General features: G+C 47.9%; 1 protein-coding gene across 1 annotated transcript in view; it reads left to right on the plus strand.

The window, feature by feature from the left end:
* The window catches only part of TNNI3K (TNNI3 interacting kinase), a 266,835-nt gene that overhangs the window by 18,612 nt on the left and 229,289 nt on the right, over nt 1-18,934 (plus strand). Inside the window, exon 2 of the mRNA XM_073643899.1 lies at nt 4,876-4,984. Within this exon, the coding sequence (XP_073500000.1) occupies nt 4,876-4,984 (109 nt within the window). The remainder of the gene's footprint in view (nt 1-4,875; nt 4,985-18,934) is intronic.

Raw genomic sequence — 18,934 nt, forward strand, 5'->3', positions numbered from 1 at the left:
AGGGAGACCCAAGCTTTCTGGGCCCCACCCGCTGCAAATTGCAGTCCGCAGCCGCCCCGGAAAATGGCGCGTTCATAGAAGCGCCATCTTCTGGCGCTGTACCCAACTCATCCAGGGCCCTGGTGCGGTGGCTCACTGGGTAATAAAGGGGTTAAGGCCAGCTTGGCATTATCAGCTGGCCCTAAGCCCGAAATTCATGGGATCACGCCAATATTAGACATGACCGCCATGAATTTCTAGTAAAGTATTTAAAAAAAACACAAACACCCAGAAAAAAGTCCTTTAATTGAAATAAAGACACAATTCTTTATTGTTCTAAATTAAACCATACTTACCGCCACGCCCATTCCAGCTGAAGCCAACGATCTCCTGCAATAAAAGTAAAATAATAAAGCAACCTCATCCTTACCTTTCCATGGTTCCCAGGACAGCTTCAGCTCTGCTACATCGAGATGACAGGCTGGACCGCAGCAGAACGCTGCCATCCAGCCTGTCATCCCGCGGACACTGAGAAGCGCAGGCATGCTTGCGCTCCTCAGTGTCTCTCTGTGACGTCATCCAGATGAGCCGAGGTCATGTCCAATGAACTCAGCTCACCTCATGCACGTCACTGACAGCGTGGGAAAATTCTCCTGCACTCAGCGCTTCAGCGTGAGAATTCTCCCACGCTGTCAGTGACGTGCATGAGGTGCGCCGAGTTCATTGGACATGACCTCACCTCATGCACGTCACTGACAGCGTGGGAAAATTCTCACGCTGAAGCGCTGAGTGCAGGAGAATTCTCCCACGCTGTCAGTGACGTACATGAGGTGAGCCGAGTTCATTGTCGGCTCATCTGGATGCCGTCACAGCCAGACACTGAGGAGTGGAAGTATGCCTGCGCTTCTCAGTCTCTGCGGGATGACAGGCTGGATGGCAGCGTTCTGCTGCGGTCCAGCCTGTCATCTCGATGTAGCAGAGCTGGAGCCGTCGTGGGAGCCATGGAAAGGTAAGGATGAGGTTGCTTTATTATTTTTCTTTTATTGCAGGAGATCGTTGGCTTCAGCTGGAATGGGCGTGATGGTAAGTATGGTTTAATTTAGAACAATAAAGAATTGTGTGTTTATTTCAATTAAAGGACTTTTTTCAGGGTGTTTGTGTTTTTTTTAAATACTTTACTAGAAATTCATGGTGGTCATGTCTAATATTGGCGTGACCCCATGAATTTCGGGCTTAGGGCCAGCTGATAATGCCAAGCTGGCCTTAACCCCTTTATTACCCAGTGAGCCACCGCATCAGGGCCCTGGATGAGTTGGGTACAGCGCCAGAAGATGGCGCTTCTATGAACGCGCCATTTTCCGGGGCAGCTGCGGACTGCAATTTGCAGCGGGTGGGGCCCAGAAAGCTTGGGCCTCCCTGCGCTGCAGATTCCAGCCCCCAGCTGCCTAGTTGTACCTGGCTGGACACAAAAATAGGGCGAAGCGCCACGTTTTTTTTTTTTAAATTCATGAAATTCATGGAATAATTAAGAAAAAAAGGGCTTCCCTATATTGTTGTGTCCAACCAGGTACAAATAGGCAGCTGGTGGTTGGGGGCAGCCCGTTCCTGCCTGCTGTACCTGACTGGACACAAATATAGGGCGAAGCCCCACATCAATTTTTTTAAATTATTTCATGAATTTCCTGAAATGATTTAAAAAAAATTGACGTGGGGCTTCGCACTATATTTGTGTCCAGCCAGGTACAGCAGGCAGGAACGGGCTGCCCCCAACCACCAGCTGCCTATTTGTACCTGGTTGGACACAACAATATAGGGAAGCCCTTTTTTTCTTAATTATTTCATGAATTTCATGAATTTAAAAAAAAAAAACGTGGCGCTTCGCCCTATTTTTGTGTCCAGCCAGGTACAACTAGGCAGCTGGGGGCTGGAATCTGCAGCGCAGGGAGGCCCAAGCTTTCTGCCCCCCTCTCTCCCCCCGCTGAAAATTGCAGTCCGCAGCCGCCCCGGAAAATGGCGCGTTCATAGAAGCTGGATGCTGTACCTGGCTGGCATACAAAAATATGGCGAAGCCCACGTCAAAAGTTTTGGGAAAAATTAATTAAAAAATAAATAATAATTTAGGGACTGCATCTTTATTAACTCCTCAAATGTCATTTAGTGTTAAAATAAAGGACTTATTTTAAAAAAAATTGACGTTGGGCTTCGCCCTATATTTGTGTCCAGCCAGGTGCAGCAGGCAGGAACAGGCTGCCCCCAACCACCAGCTGCCTATTTGTACCTGGCCGGACACAACAATATAGGGAAGCCCTTTTTTAAAAAAATTATTTCATGAAATAATTAAAAAAAAATTGACGTGGGGCTTCGCCCTATTTTTGTGTCCAGCCAGATACAACTAGGCAGCTGGGGGCTGGAATCCGCAGCGCAGGGAGACCCAAGCTTTCTGGGCCACCCCCGCTGCAAATTGCAGTCCGCAGCCGCCCCAGAAAATGGCGCGTTCATAGAAGCGCCATCTTCTGGCGCTGTACCCAACTCATCCAGGGCCCTGGTGCGGTGGCTCACTGGGTAATAAAGGGGTTAAGGCCAGCTTGCCATTATCAGCTGGCCCTAAGCCCAAAATTCATGGGGTCACGCCAATATTAGACATGACCACCATGAATTTCTAGTAAAGTATTTAAAAAAACACAAACACCAAGAAAAAAGTCCTTTAATTGAAATAAACACACAATTCTTTATTGTTCTAAATTAAACCATACTTACCACCCCGCCCATTCCAGCTGAAGCCAACGATCTCCTGCAATAAAAGTAAAATAATAAAGCAACCTCATCCTTACCTTTCCATGGCTCCCACGACAGCTTCAGCTCTGCTACATCGAGATGACAGGCTGGACCGCAGCAGAACGCTGCCATCCATCCTGTCATCCCGCAGACACTGAGAAGCGCAGGCATACTTCCACTCCTCAGTGTCTGGCTGTGACGGCATCCAGATGAGCCGAGGTCATGTCCAATGAACTCCGCTCACTTCATGTACGTCACTGACAGCGTGGGAAAATTCTCCTGCACTCAGCACTTCAGCGTGAGAATTTTCCCACGCTGTCAGTGACGTGCATGAGGTGAGCTGAGTTCATTGGACATGACCTCACCTCATGTATGTCACTGACAGCGTGGGAGAATTCTCACGCTGAAGCGCTGAGTGCAGGAGAATTTTCCCACGCTGTCAGTGACGTGCATGAGGTGAGCTGAGTTCATTGGACATGAACTCGGCTCATCTGGATGACGTCACAGAGAGACACTGAGGAGCGCAAGCATGCCTGCGCTTCTCAGTGTCTGCGGGATGACAGGCTGGATGGCAGCTTTCTGCTGCGGTCCAGCCTGTCATCTCGATGTAGCAGAGCTGGAGCTGTCCTGGGAACCATCGAAAGGTAAGGATGAGGTTGCTTTATTATTTTTCTTTTATTGCAGGAGATCGTTGGCTTCAGCTGGAATGGGCGTGATGGTAAGTATGGTTTAATTTAGAACAATAAAGAATTGTGTCTTTATTTCAATTAAAGGACTTTACTCTGGGTGTTTGTGTTTTCTTTTAACTTTGACTATGGGGTTAGTAATGGGGGTGTCTTATAGACGCCTCTCCATTACTAACCTGGGCTTGATGTCAGCTGGCATTATAAGCTGACATCAACCCCAACCCTATTACCCCCTGCCACCGCACCAGGGCAGCGTGGAAGAGCGAGGCTAAGTGCCAGAATTGGCGCATCCTATGGATGCGCCATTTCTGGGGCGGCTGACGGCTGGTGTTTCTAGCCTGGGAGGGGGCCAATATTCATGGCACCCTTCCTGGGCTATTAATATCAGCCCCCAGCTGTCTGCCTAGCCTGTGCTAGCTATTAAATTAGGGGGGACCCCACGTCATTTTTTTTGGGGGGTCCCCCATTTTAATAGCTAGTAAAGGCTAGGTATTCAGCTGGGGGCTGATATTAGTAGCCTGGGAAGCTCCGTGGGTATTACCCCCTTCCCAGGCTTCAAACATTTGCCCCAGCTGTCTGCTTAACCTCCGCTAGAGCCTAAAATTAAGGGGAACCCCACGCCAATTTTTTTTTAAATAAATCCTTTATTTTAACACTAAATGACAAGTACAGTAATCAACACTGTCACTGTACTTCATATATATGTGACTGACATGTTTCTATCTATCTAATCTATGTGTGATTCTCTATTCCTTCTATTCTAAATTGTCGGGTACAGATGCTGAATTGCCGGCCGGCTTTTTTAAAGAGACGGTGCACGAAAACACTAATATTTTTTTTAATAAATCCTTTACACTAAATGACAAGTACAGTAAGCAACACTGTCACTGTACTTCATATATATGTGACTGACATGTTTCTATCTATCTAATCTATGTGTGAAGCTCTATTCTTTCTGTTGTAAATTGTCGGGTACCGGTGAATGCCGCTGATGAATTGCCGGCTTTTCATGTCATTCTACATTATTCTTAGTTGTTTTACTTCATGTAGAATTAACCTACAAGGAAAGAAAGGGTTTATTTTCATTCCGATATTTGTGTCCCATTGACTTGCATTGGTTTCCGGTATCGGAATCGGCGATATCCGATACTTTTTGGGTATCGGCCCGATCCAATCCGATACGATATTTCCTGATATCGGAAGGTATCGCTCAACACTATCCGTAATATAAAGACGTTCGGACTCCATATTGCAGAGAAAATATATTCAAAGTAGTGGCCCAAGAAAAGAGGGAATTGTTGAAAACCAGGTTGCTGATTCCACCTTTTTCGGGGTGACCCCGGCCACATTAGGTGAGAACCTGTAGAAGGCAACACAGCTGCATCCCAATATAACGAGGGGCTTATTAACGACTATAATATCCGGCTTATTATAGATGAGTGGAAGAAAAAAGTGAGCGAGTCGTATCAGGTGATTGTGGAGCGGCTGGAGGACGACCTGCACATTAAGGAGCTGGAGCAGACAGAGCTGCAGATGGTGTTCAGGTAAAGTCCTTCTGTGAAATCCCCATTGTCAAATGTAGCAGAGCTGAGTTTGTTTTCACACAGCTCCTCACCCCGAGGAATTAGCTTTACATGGGACTGCCAGCAACCCTGTTCATTATATAGAGTGGCTCTAACATATTCCGCAGCGTTGTACACAACTTGTGGGTATTAGTATCAGTTCTTGCCCCCGATGTCTCGTCTCACACCCACTCTGTGCCATCGTCCCTCGGGGAGACGTCTTCATCTTCTAGCAGTAATGGCGCGGCTCTAATGTGTAAAGTAAAGAGTAAATGTGACCACAGCCAGAACGGACAATTTACCTTCATATATTCCCCAACTATTCCAAAATATCGCGTCGACCCTGGAAAAAGGGAAATCTCTAAGACTCCTGGAAAAGCAGCAAATGTGTCCTGTGCCCCAAATACATCAGTCACCTCTCCGCGTCTGCACTTCCGCCGCTCCTCGGTGCTGATACAGAGAATATTCTGTGCATGTGCCCCCCGAGCAGAGGAAGAGGGGCAAGAAACTGCTCCAAGGTCAGTGCTGGGGTAGGTGTGGTCTGGGGTCTGCGTACAGGTGGTCCGTTCTGGGGTCTGTAAACAGGGTGGACCGGTCTGGGGTCTGTATATGGTGTGGACCTGTCTGGGATCTATATATGGTGTGGACCAGTCTGGGGTCTGTATACGGCGTGGACCAGTCTGGGGTCTATATATGGTGTAGACTGGTCTGGGGTCTCTATACGGTGTGGACCGATCTGGTGTCTGTATACGATGTGTACCAGTCTGGGGTCTATATATGGTGTAGACTGGTCTGGGGTCTATACAGTACAGACCAAAAGTTTGGACACACCTTCTCATTTAAAGATTTTTCTGTATTTTTATGACTATGAAAATTGTACATTCACACTGAAGGCATCAAAACTATGAATTACCACATGTGGAATTATATACTTAACAAAAAAGTGTGAAACAACTGAAATTATGTCTTATATTCTAGGTTCTTCAAAGTAGCCACCTTTTGCTTTGATGACTGCTTTGCACACTCTTGGCATTCTCTTGATGAGCTTCAAGAGGTAGTCACCGGAAATGGTTTTCACTTCACAGGTGTGCCCTGTCAGGTTTAATAAGTGGGATTTCTTGCCTTATAAATGGGGTTGGGACCATCAGTTGTGTTGTGCAGAAGTCTGGTGGATACACAGCTGATAGTCCTACTGAATAGGCTGTTAAAATTTGTATTATGGTAAGAAAAAAGCAGCTAAGTAAAGAAAAACGAGTGGCCATCATTACTTTAAAAAATGAAGGTCAGTCAGTCCGAAAAATTGATAAAACTTTGAAAGTGTCCCCAAGTGCAGTTGCAAAAACCATCAAGCGCTACAAAGAAACTGGCTCACATGAGGACCGCCCCAGGAAAGGAAGACCAAGAGTCACCTCTGCTTCTGAGGATAAGTTTATCCAAGTCACCAGCCTCAGAAATCGCAGGTTAACAGCAGCTCATGTTAGAATTCTCCTGTTAGGTTTTTTTTAGTTTGCTGGTCACATGACCATTTTTGCCTATTTAATCCTGCTCCGCCCTCCTGGCCTTGCTGGACTTCATTGTATTTACTACTCTTGAGCTAGCTTGGTGCTCTGTTGCCGTTCTCTGTTAGTTTTGCTAGGTCTTCTGACCTCTATGCTTTTTGTTGTGTGTTTGTCTTTGACTGCTACTATTTCTGCTAGGAGGTGTCCAATATATCCCAGTCCCTAGTTCTTGTAGGGATCCCTCCCTCACATCTATAGGTCTTCATACAGACTAGCCGAGGACTTTAGCGGGTCTGATCGCAGGATCAGGTTCCCCGTTACATCGTAGGGATCTAGTTTAGTTCTATTGTAGGGACAGATCTCCTGTCTTTCCTTAGTCCCTGTAGCAGATCATAACAGTAAGTCCAGCCAGAAAAATTTCTCTAAGGAAAGACCTCCAGTTTCCATCATGGTCTCAGTTCAAGATTTGGCTCAACGCTTGCAGGGACTCTCTCTGGAGGTGGCCAAGCTCCAACAACACATGAGTAGCTGTTCTGGAGCACATTTTGTGGAACCAAAGGTACGTCTGCCTGATTTATTTTTTGGCGAACAACAAGATTTTTTTTCTTTTAAAAATGCTTGTTTATTATATTTTCGTTTGAGACCCGGATCCTCTGGTGATGAATCACAGCGCATAGGGTTCATAATGTCACTTTTGCGCAAAGATCCTCAGGGATGGGCCTTCTCTCTCCAACCTAGTGATCCGTGCTTTAGATCAGTGGATAGTTTTTTTTCTGCTTTGGGTTTGTTGTACGATGATCCTGATCGTGTCTCATCTGCTGAGTCTGAATTGAGACGTTTGAGGCAGGGATCAGGTAATGTGGAAAAATATTGTTCTCACTTCCGTCGGTGGTCTGCCCAGGTGGGGTGGAACGATTCAGCTTTGAAAAGCTTGTTTCTTGCTGGGCTAGGTGAAAGGGTTAAGGATTTACTGATTACTTATCCCACACCTGGAAGCTTGCAGGAGGCAATGCAATTAGCTATACGGGTGGACAGGAGACTGCGTGCAAGGGTTAATGAGAGCAAATCCTCTGCTATGTCAGCTCCGAGTCCTGAGAGGGTCTATGCTGACAATGGAGAGCCGATGGAGATTGGAGCGATGGCACCCCGCTCTCAGGAAAAAGACCGCAGGCTTTCTGAAGGCTTGTGCTTCTATTGCGGAAATTCTGGTCATTTTATTAAGAACTGTGTGCTTCGTATGAAGAAAGAAAAAAAAATGGTCAGTTATGCCCGTATTGCCTGTTTAAATTCTAAGGGAGTATTCCTATCTGCCACTACTGCTGCTCAGGATGAATTAATTGAATTTCGGGTATTTGTGGATTGTGGTTCTACTCTGAATGTGATTGATGGGGGATTCTTGGAAAAACTTAGATTAGAACCTAAAACTTTGTCATCCCCTATTGTTGTGGTTTCTGTTGATGGCTCTCCCTTGAAGAGTGTTACTCATAAGGTCTGTGAATTTCCCCTCACTATTAATGGTATTCATCAAGAGAATTTGGATTTGGTGGTATTGGATAATTTGCCTTCTCCAGTAATATTGGGGTTACCCTGGTTAAAATTGCACAATCCTGTACTGGATTGGTCTACCAATGAAATTAAGTCCTGGAGCCCTAAGTGTTATGACAAGTGTTGTAACGGGCGCATTGCAGCTGTGGATAGAGGGGAATTGCCTGTACCTATTCAGGATTTTTGGAGAGTTTTTTCTGAGAAGGAATCGCAGGTTTTGCCTCCCCATAGAGACTATGATTGTACCATTGAATTTGTCCCTGGAGCGACTCTTCCTAAAAGTCGTTTATTTAATCTTACTATTCCTGAGAGAAAGGCTTTGGAGGAATACATACAGACAAGCTTGGCCGCCGGTCACATTAGGCCTTCCAAGTCACCTGTGGCTGTTGGATTTTTTTTTGTAAAAAAAAAAGATGGCGGTTTACGTCCTTGTCTGGACTTTCGTGAGAGTAATAAAATTACTGTACGCAATCCTTACCCACTGCCATTGATTCCTGATTTGTTTAACCAGTTAGTGGGGGCCAAGTGGTTCTCTAAAATTGATCTCCGGGGGGCATACAATTTGTTGCGCATGAAGGAGGGTGATGAATGGAAGACTGCTTTTAACACTCCTGTGGGTCATTTTGAGAATCTGGTTATGCCTTTTGGTCTTACTAATGCTCCTGCATTTTTTCAGAATCTGATTAATGACATCCTTAGACCTTTAATCGGCAAAAATGTGGTTGTGTATTTGGATGACATTCTGATTTATTCGCCTGATCTGGAGTCTCATTGGCGGAGCGTGCGTGAGGTATTACAGTTATTAATGGACAATTCGCTTTTTGCTAAGCTGGAGAAATGTGAGTTCGCTGTACAGAGAATTAGTTTTTTGGGCTACATTATCTCCAGTGAAGGTTTTGAGATGGACCCGGTTAAAGTTCAAGCTGTGCAGGAATGGCCTAGGCCTATTGGTTTGAAATCGATACAGAGGTTTTTGGGTTTCGACAATTATTACAGAAAATTCATAAAGAATTTTTCTATTATTGTCAAACCGCTGACCGATCTTACCAGGAAAGGTGCTAATGCGGTTCAGTGGACTTCTGAGGTAATTGAAGCTTTTGTGTTTCTAAAGGAGAGGTTCACCTCTGCTCCCATCCTTATGCAGCCTGATGTGACTAAGCAGTTTTTGGTTGAGGTTGATGCTTCCTCTGTGGGGGTCGGTGCGGTGTTGTCTCAGGAAAACAAGGATGGATTACATCCCTGTGCCTTTTTTTTCAAAAAAATTTTCTGAGACTGAACTTAATTCCGATATTGGTAATCGGGAATTGCTGGCGATTAAACTCGCATTTGAACACTGGCGCCACCTCTTGGAAGGTGCTGAATTTCCCGTTCAGGTTTTCACTGATCATAAAAATCTGATCTATCTTGATGCTGCCAAGCGCCTGAATGCCCGTCAGGCTAGGTGGGCACTTTTTTTCTCGCGGTTTAATTTTTCCGTTACTTACATCCCGGGTACCAAGAATGTTAAAACGGATGCTTTGTCTCGCAGCTTTTCTCCCATGGTCGGTGTTGAGGAGGAAGAGGAGAGCATTTTACAAGAAGGTGTTGTGATTGCTGCTTTGGACTCCTTTTTGGAGGATGAGATTCTTAAAGCTCAGGAGAATGCCCCATCTAACACTCCCCATGGGAGGTTGTTTGTGCCTAGGACCTTTAGGAGAGATTTGTTTGTTGAGTGTCATGAGTCTCGGTTGGCAGGTCATCCAGGAATTTCTGAGACCAAGAGACTTGTGGGTCGCAGTTTTTGGTGGCCTGGATGGCAGAAGGAAGTCATTAAGTGGGTGCGCCAATGTACTGTGTGTGCAAGATCCAAGTCTTCGCATGCTCCTGCTGCGGGGTTGCTTTGCCCTCTGGAGGTTCCTAGTGCACCTTGGACACATCTGGCTATGGACTTTATTACTGACCTTCCCCCCTCTGAAGGTTTCACGGTCATCTGGGTGGTCGTGGACCGTTTTAGCAAGATGTGTCACTTGGTTCCCTTCATCAAACTGCCTTGCGCTAAGACACTCGCTAAGGCCTTTGTCAAGGAAATTGTCAGACTTCATGGTGTTCCTACTGACATTGTTTCTGATAGGGGACCTCAGTTCGTGGCTCGTTTTTGGCGTGCCTTTTGTGACAGGTTGGGAGTTCATTTGTCGTTTTCATCCGGATATCATCCTGAGTCTAATGGCCAGACAGAAAGGAAGAACCAGGATGTTGAGCAGTTCTTGCGTTGTTTTGTGGCAGACAATCAAGAGGGGTGGTCTGAGTTTCTGCCACTTGCTGAATTTGCTCTTAACAACCATACATCCTCTTCTGCTGGGTGTTCGCCTTTTTTTTGTTGTTCTGGGAGACATCCGTCTTTTGGGTCATTCTCCAAATTGGTTTCGGCTGTGCCTGAGGAGGAGAGTTTTTCCGGTGATTTGGAGAGAGTTTGGACGGATGTGCGTGGTAATCTTCAGGAGGCTAACAAAAAATCAAAGAGGTACTTTGATAGGAAACGGCAAGAGGTTTTGTTTGCTGTTGGTGACATGGTTTGGTTGTCCTCTAAGAATCTGCGATTGAGGATTCCTTCTAAAAAATTGGGTCCCAAGTTCGTAGGGCCCTTTAAGGTGCTTCAGATAGTTAACCAATCTGCTGTTAGGTTGGAGGTTCCTACGTCCTGGAAGATTAACCCGGTGTTTCATGTTTCTCTGTTGAAAAAAGCTGATGTGTCGGATGGTGACGCCTCTGCCACTGTTCCTCCGGTGGTGGAGAACGGGGAATATGAAATTTCCCGCATCCTAAATTCTAGACGGTATAGAGGGAGTTTGCAGTATCTTGTCGCTTGGAAGGGTTTCGGACCTGAGGATAACTCATGGGTGAGGGCGGATAATGTTTCTGCTTCCAGACTTGTCAGAGCTTTTCACAGGAGGTTTCCTGATAAGCCTGGGCCTAGGGGATCCGGAGGATCCTCTTATAAGAGGGGGTACTGTTAGAACTCTCCTGTTAGTTTTTTTTTAGTTTGCTGGTCACATGACCATTTTTGCCTATTTAATCCTGCTCCGCCCTCCTGGCCTTGCTGGACTTCATTGTATTTACTACTCTTGAGCTAGCTTGGTGCTCTGTTGCCGTTCTCTGTTAGTTTTGCTAGGTCTTCTGACCTCTATGCTTTTTGTTGTGTGTTTGTCTTTGACTGCTACTATTTCTGCTAGGAGGTGTCCAAACTTATCCCAGTCCCTAGATCTTGTAGGGATCCCTCCCTCACATCTATAGGTCTTCGTACAGACTAACCGAGGACTTTAGCGGGTCTGATCGCAGGATCAGGTTCCCCGTTACATCATAGGAATCTAGTTTAGTTCTATTGTAGGGACAGATCTCCTGTCTTTCCTTAGTCCCTGTAGCAGATCATAACAGCTCAGATTAGAGACCAGGTCAATGCCACACAGAGTTCTAGCAGCAGACACATCTCTACAACAACTGTTAAGAGGAGACTTTGTGCAGCAGCCCTTCATGGTAAAATAGCTGCTAGGAAACCACTGCTAAGGACAGGCAACAAGCAGAAGAGACTTGTTTGGGCTAAAGAACACAAGGAATGGACATTAGACCAGTGGAAATCTGTGCTTTGGTCTGATGAGTCCAAATTTGAGATCTTTGGTTCCAACCACCATGCCTTTGTGCGACGCAGAAAAGGTGAACGGATGGACTCTACATGCCTGGTTCCCACCGTGAAGCATGGAGGAGGAGGTGTGATGGTGTGGGGGTGCTTTGCTGGTGACACTGTTGGGGATTTATTCAAAATTGAAGGCATACTGAACCAGCATGGCTACCACAGCATCTTGCAGCGGCATGCTATTCCATCCGGTTTGCATTTAGTTGGACCATCATTTATTTTTCAACAGGACAATGACCCCAAACACACCTCCAGGCTGTGTAAGGGCTATTTGACCAAGAAGGAGAGTGATGGGGTGCTACGCCAGATGACCTGGCCTCCACAGTCACCAGACCTGAACCCAATCGAGATGGTTTGGGGTGAGCTGGACCGCAGAGTGAAGGCAACAGGGCCAACAAGTGCTAAGCATCTCTGGGAACTCCTTCAAGATTGTTGGAAGACCATTTCCGGTGACTACCTCTTGAAGCTCATCAAGAGAATGCCAAGAGTGTGCAAAGCAGTCATCAAAGCAAAAGGTGGCTACTGTGAAGAACCTAGAATATAAGACATATTTTCAGTTGTTTCACACTTTTTTGTTAAGTATATAATTCCACATGTGGTAATTCATAGTTTTGATGCCTTCAGTGTGAATGTACAATTTTCATAGTCATGAAAATACAGAAAAATCTTTAAATGAGAAGGTGTGTCCAAACTTTTGGTCTGTACTGTATATGGTGTAGACTGGTCTGGAGTCTGTATACGGCGTGGACCGGTCTGGGGTCTATATAGGGTGTAGACCGGTCTGGAGTCTGTATACGGCGTGGACCAGTCTGGGGTCTGTATACGATGTGTACCGGTCTGGGGTCTACATATGGTGTAGACCGGTCTGGAGTCTGTATACGGCGTGGACCAGTCTGGGGTCTGTATACGATGTGTACCGGTCTGGGGTTTACATATGGTGTAGACTGGTCTGAGGTCTGTATACGGTGTGTACCGGTCTGGGGTCTATATATGGTGTAGACCGGTCTGGAGTCTGTATACGGCGTGGACCAGTCTGGGGTCTTTATACGATGTGTACCGGTCTGGGGTCTACATATGGTGTAGACTGGTCTGAGGTCTGTACACGATGTGTACCGGTCTGGGATCTATATATTGTGTGGACCGGTCTGGGGTCTATATATGGTGTGGACCGGTCTGGGATCTATATATGGTGTAGACTGGTCTGGGGTCTGTATACGGCGTGGACCGGTCTGGGGTCTATATGTGGTGTGGACCGGTCTGAGGTCTGTATATGGTGTGGACCGGTCTGGGATCTATATATGGTGTAGACTGGTCTGGGGTCTGTATACGGCGTGGGCCTTTTTGGGGTCTATATATGGTGTAGACTGGTCTGGGGTCTGTATACGGCGTGGACCGGTCTGGGGTCTGTATACGGCGTGGACCGGTCTGGGGTCTGTATACGGCGTGGACCGGTCTGGGGTCTGTATATGGTGTGGACCGGTCTGGGGCTCTGCTACATCGGTAGTTACGCTGGTTTCGGACTTGCAGTCTCTTACTCTGGATTTGCCGGACTCTTCCTCCTGTGTGACGGGCGCAGAGTGTAATGTTCCACAGTAAATCACAGAAAATCAGGAGCCGATGAATCAGCCGGAGAACGTAGAGAACCGTTCTGTCCTCATCTCAGGGAGGAGAACGTGCGACCGTCATAGAAACCTCAACATGGAGCATCCCAGAGAACGAGGAGGAAAGTGCGGAGAATCTGAGGGCAGAACGGGACATCTGACTGTAGGGAGAATCTACTGACGTACTGGGGCCGATTCATCAAAGATTTCTGGTGAGAAACACTTAACAGGTCGCAAAATGTTTCCACAACGTGAAACTGCACAAAACTTCCCAAGGATGGAATGGGGTCCGGCAGCCGGACCACCAAATGCATCAAATGCTGAAGCATTACTTACTCCAGAAATGCAAATCTACTCTCAGGAGTCACATTACTGCCGAGGTGCACGGAGGCGACAACACGCAGAATCTGCAGAATTCAGTAATGTATGTACACAGTGACTGCACCAGCAGAATAGTGAGTGCAGCTCTGGATTATAATACAGGATGTAACCCAGGATCAGTAATGTAATGTATAAACAGTGACTGCACCAGCAGAATAGTGAGTGCAGCTCTGGAGTATAATACAGGATGTAACTCAGGATCAGTAATGTAATGTATGTACACAGTGACTGCACCAGCAGAATAGTGAGTGCAGCTCTGGAGTATAATACAGGATGTAACTCAGGATCAGTAATGTAATGTATAAACAGTGACTGCACCAGCAGAATAGTGAGTGCAGCTCTGGAGTATAATGCAGGATGTAACTCAGGATTAGTACGGGATCAGTAATGTAATTTATGTACACAGTGACTGCACCAGCAGAATAGTGAGTGCAGCCCTGGAGTATAATACAGGATGTAACTCAGGATCAGTAATGTAATGTATAAACAGTGACTGCACCAGCAGAATAGTGAGTGCAGCTCTGGAGTATAATGCAGGATGTAACTCAGGATTAGTACGGGATCAGTAATGTAATTTATGTACACAGTGACTGCACCAGCAGAATAGTGAGTGCAGCTCTGGAGTATAATACAGGATGTAACTCAGGATCAGTAATGTAATGTATGTACACAGTGACTGCACCAGCAGAATAGTGAGTGCAGCCCTGGAGTATAATACAGGATGTAACTCAGGATCAGTAATGTAATGTATGCACACAGTGACTGCACCAGCAGAATAGTGAGTGCAGCTCTGGAGTATAATACAGGATGTAACTCAGGATCAGTAATGTAATGTATGTACACAGTGACTGTGACGCACCCGCTGGGCCATGTGCAAGGGATACCCGGAGCCGGATCTGGATAGGGGTAGTAGTCCTTGTGGCGGTGACCCGGTCCGTGCCCAGGGTGTCAAACTAAGTGGCAGTCTATGGCAGTAGATGTTAACTTGATTGTCGACTACGCCACCCGTTGAGTGCGGCTTTGACGCCGCCGCTGCAGAGCAGTCCGCTGAGGCCGGTGGTATATGTGCAGCAGTGATGGTATAACCCCCAACGGGAGGGGTATGGCCTCAGGGCAGCAGGTGTGGATGATGGGGGTTGTGATGATGCAGAAAGAAGACTCAGAGTCAGGAGATGCAGTTCAGGGTTTTTACTTACTGGTGTTCTTTTGGTCACTCTGGCCTTGAGTGACCACCCGAGCCGTGCTGCGTCCACCAGGTCCTGGACTCGGCTAACCCCCAGGCGATTCCGGAGCGTGGTCCTGAGCTCCCTTCTGACTCTCTCTCTCTGGCCGTTCCCACCAGGGATCCACCTGTGTCCGGCTCCCTCGGGTCTCTTGTTGGTTGAACCTTCCCTGGCTTCCCTGACCCTATGCTCGGTGTGCCATTCTGGTGGATTTGGTGAGGGTCGTGGCAGATCCTGCCCACGACCTCCGGTTCCTGGCTAAGGTTTGTTTTGGCCTCTGCCAGCTTGGGATCCGGTACCCGTGTCCGCCAACCCTTCACCCTTTTGTCTTTATTCTGGGGTCTTGGGGTTCCCTTCTTGTCTTTCTCTCTGGGTCCTTCTTTTCTCCTCTCTCCCTCTGCAGGCTTGGCTCTGGAGCTGGGCCCAGCCGGAGCCACAGCTCCCTGTCAGCCCTCCTGGCTGAGCTCCTCTGCTCTGCTCCTCAGGCTAAAAAGACCCTGTCCTAAGATGGTGCCCACCTTATATACTCCCTCTATGTGTGAGCCCAGGTGACTAGCACCCAATGAGCTCCTAGCTTTACCCAGACTACTCCCCCTATCTGCCCCTACACTACTGGGATGTACCACCCCCCTCCCACTCCAGCCAGGGACAGACGCTGTCATACCTGCACATATACTGGTGGGAATACCGTTGATCTGTCCCCCGGAAATGGGATGTATGTAGTGCATGCAGCCTACTGAGCTCAGTGCCACACTCCATCCTTACCCGGGAGTGGAATACCACACCTCTGGAGTGAGGTGCAATACCCCTGTAGCAGCCGAATCCTCAGGGTGCTACAACTGCACCAGCAGAATAGTGAGTGCAGCTCTGGGGTATAATACAGGATTTAACTCAGGATCAGTAATGTAATGTATGTACACAGTGACTGCACCAGCAGAATAGTGAGTGCAGCTCTGGAGTATAATACAGGATGTAACTCAGGATCAGTAATGTAATGTATGTACACAGTGACTGCACCAGCAGAATAGTGAGTGCAGCTCTGGAGTATAATACAGGAGGTAACTCAGGATCAGTACAGGATCAGTAATGTAATGTATGTACACAGTGACTGCACCAGCAGAATAGTGAGTGCAGCTCTGGAGTATAATACAGGATGTAACTCAGGATCAGTAATGTAATGTATGTACACAGTGACTGCACCAGCAGAATAGTGAGTGCAGCTCTGGAGTATAATACAGGATGTAACTCAGGATCAATAATGTAATGTATGTACACAGTGACTGCACCAGCAGAATAGTGAGCGCAGCTCTGGAGTATAATACAGGATGTGACTTAGGATCAGTAATGTAATGTATGTACACAGTGACTCCACCAGCAGAATAGTGAGTGCAGCTCTGGAGTATAATACAGGATGTAACTCAGGATCAGTAATGTAATGTATGTACACAGTGACTGCACCAGCTGAATAGTGAGTGCAGCTCTGGAGTATAATACAGGATGTAACTCAGGATCAGTGCAGGATCAGTAATGTAATGTATGTACACAGTGACTGCACCAGCAGAATAGTGAGTGCAGCTCTGGAGTAAAATACATGATGTAACTGAGGATCAGTAATGTAATGTGTTACGGGTCCGGGTGGTGGAACCTCTGTGCTGCGGTGCAAGGAGGGACCAGAAGGGCATGACTAAGTACCAACTCGGCCTGACCAAGGTCGCACGGTGGCTCAGTCGACTCCGTGAACCGCGGAGGGACCGAGCAGGGGGACCAGGTGCCACTCTGGGACCCACCTTGTATGAGAGCAGGTGACTCCCACGGGTCAGATGGGAGGAACAGACCGGTACAGCGGATAACCAGGCTGATTCGGCAGATAGCCAGACGGGTGCTCCAGGTAGGCAGGCTGGCGGGCACAACGGGTAACTGGCAGGTGTTTCCAGGTAAGCAAGCTGGCGGGCACGGCAGGTAACTGGCAGGTGCTTCCAGGTAAGCAGGCGGGCAGAGCCCATAGACAGACTGGCGGACTAGACTGTAAACAGACTGTCGGGCTGGATTGTAGTCAGACTGGTGGGCTGGACTAAAGAACAGACTGGCGGACAGGACTGACTTACAGAGGGACCTGAGGGCTGAAGCAACAGTAAGAGCACAGAGCAGCAACCTTGCACGGGCACCTCCATATTGGAGGAGGTGCTATAAATAGGGAAAGTACTCCGGCCATCGGCCGGGGACTTTTAGGACGGCGCGCGCGACCCCTTTCAGAGGGAGGGAGTGCGTGCGCGCGCGCCCTAAACACAGCGCCTGGGAAGCTGCGTGCACCAGCAGCAGCAGGGAGGCCGGAAGACGCCGGATCAGGACCGCGGCGGTAAGGGGGCCGGCGTCTCTGCCTGGCAGGGGGCAGAGACTCCGATGCTACAGTCCCCCCCCCCTTTACACCCCCTCTTTTTTAGGCTTGCAAGAAGAAGAGGGGCATGGATGTTCTCTCTGGGTTCCCAAGTTCTCTCCTCTGGGCCAAACCCCTTCCAATCCACCAGAAAAAAGGTTTTTCCTCTTACCCTTTTGGTGGCCAAAATGTTCTCTACCTCATAGACGTCCTCAGCGTAGACCGGAGATGGGTAGGTACCTGGATCGTCAGAAAAAGAATTAAGAATTTTGAGGAGAGATACATGGAAGGAGTTGGGAACCCGTAAGGTGGCCGGGAGTTTTAGCTTGTAAGCCACGGGATTGATTTGGTTCAGAACCTCGAATGGGCCGGTGAACGTGGACCCAACTTATACGATGGTATTTTGAGACAAACATATTTGGAGGAGAGCCAGACCTTGTCTCCCGGACGGAATTGAGGCGGATCCAGACGTCTCTTATCAGCATGTTTCTTCATCCGCTCGGAGGACTTAAGAACTGCGGATCTAGTGTCCTCCCAAATAGCAGAAAATTAGCTGACTATAGACTCCGCGGCAGGATTGTCCACTGAAGAAGAGACTGGAAACGGAATCCGGGGGTGTTGACCGAAAACCACAAAGAACGGGGATTTGGAAGAAGACTCGCTCTCATGGTTGTTATAGGAGAACTCGGCCCAGGGTAGGAGCTTAACCCAATCGTTATGGTGAGTGTTGACGAAGTGCCAGAGGTAGCTGGTAAGGATCTGGTTGATACGCTCCACTTGGCCATTGGGCTGAGGATGATAAGCAGCAGAGAAATCCAGAGAGACATCCAGCAGCTTGCACGTAGCTCTCCAGAAGCGCGAAGTGAACTGGACCCCGCGATCAGACACAATGTGGAGGGGTAGGCCATGGAGACGAAAGATGTGATGGATGAAGTCCTTAGACAGCACAGATGCAGACTGGAGACCAGGCAGCGGGATGAAGTGGGCCATTTTAGAAAAGCGTTCGGCGACCACCCAAATGACCGTACACCCGGCAGAAACAGGGAGATCAGTAATAAAGTCCATAGCAATGTGTTGCCACGGAGCGGAAGGTACGGGAAGAGGATGGAGACGGCCGGCTGGAAGATGCCTGGGAACTTTGTTACGAGCACAGGAGGAACAAGCCGTGACGAAATCCGCAACATTCTTGCGTAGGGAAGGCCAACAGTAATGCCGGACGATGAGCAGGAAGGTCTTCCTCTGGCCAGCATGGCCGGCTAGTTTGGATGAATGGCCCCAGAGAAGAACCTTTTTACTATCCGGAACAGCTACAAAGGTCTTACCGGGTGGAAGACGAGACAGGTCAAACGGAGCCAGAGTCATTACTTTGGAGGGGTCGATGATATGCAGAGGCTCCTCCTCTTGGTCGGAAGACAGGAATGAGCGGGATAGAGCGTCAGCTTTAATGCTCTTGTCCGCAGGGCGGTAGTGTAGAGTAAGGCAGAATCGGGCAAAGAACAGAGACCACCGGGCCTGACGCGGATTGAGTCTTTGGGCTTTTTATAAATAGGCCAGGTTTTTGTGGTCAGTATAGATGACCACCGGGTGCAGAGCCCCCTCCAGCAGGTAGCGCCACTCCTCCAGCGCCAATTTGATGGCTAGC

The sequence above is a fragment of the Phyllobates terribilis genome, unplaced genomic scaffold (genome assembly GCF_046119375.1).
Source record: "Phyllobates terribilis strain yellow unplaced genomic scaffold, ASM4611937v1 Scaffold_8__6_contigs__length_399053987, whole genome shotgun sequence".
In the NCBI taxonomy this organism is placed as follows: Eukaryota; Metazoa; Chordata; class Amphibia; order Anura; family Dendrobatidae; genus Phyllobates; species Phyllobates terribilis.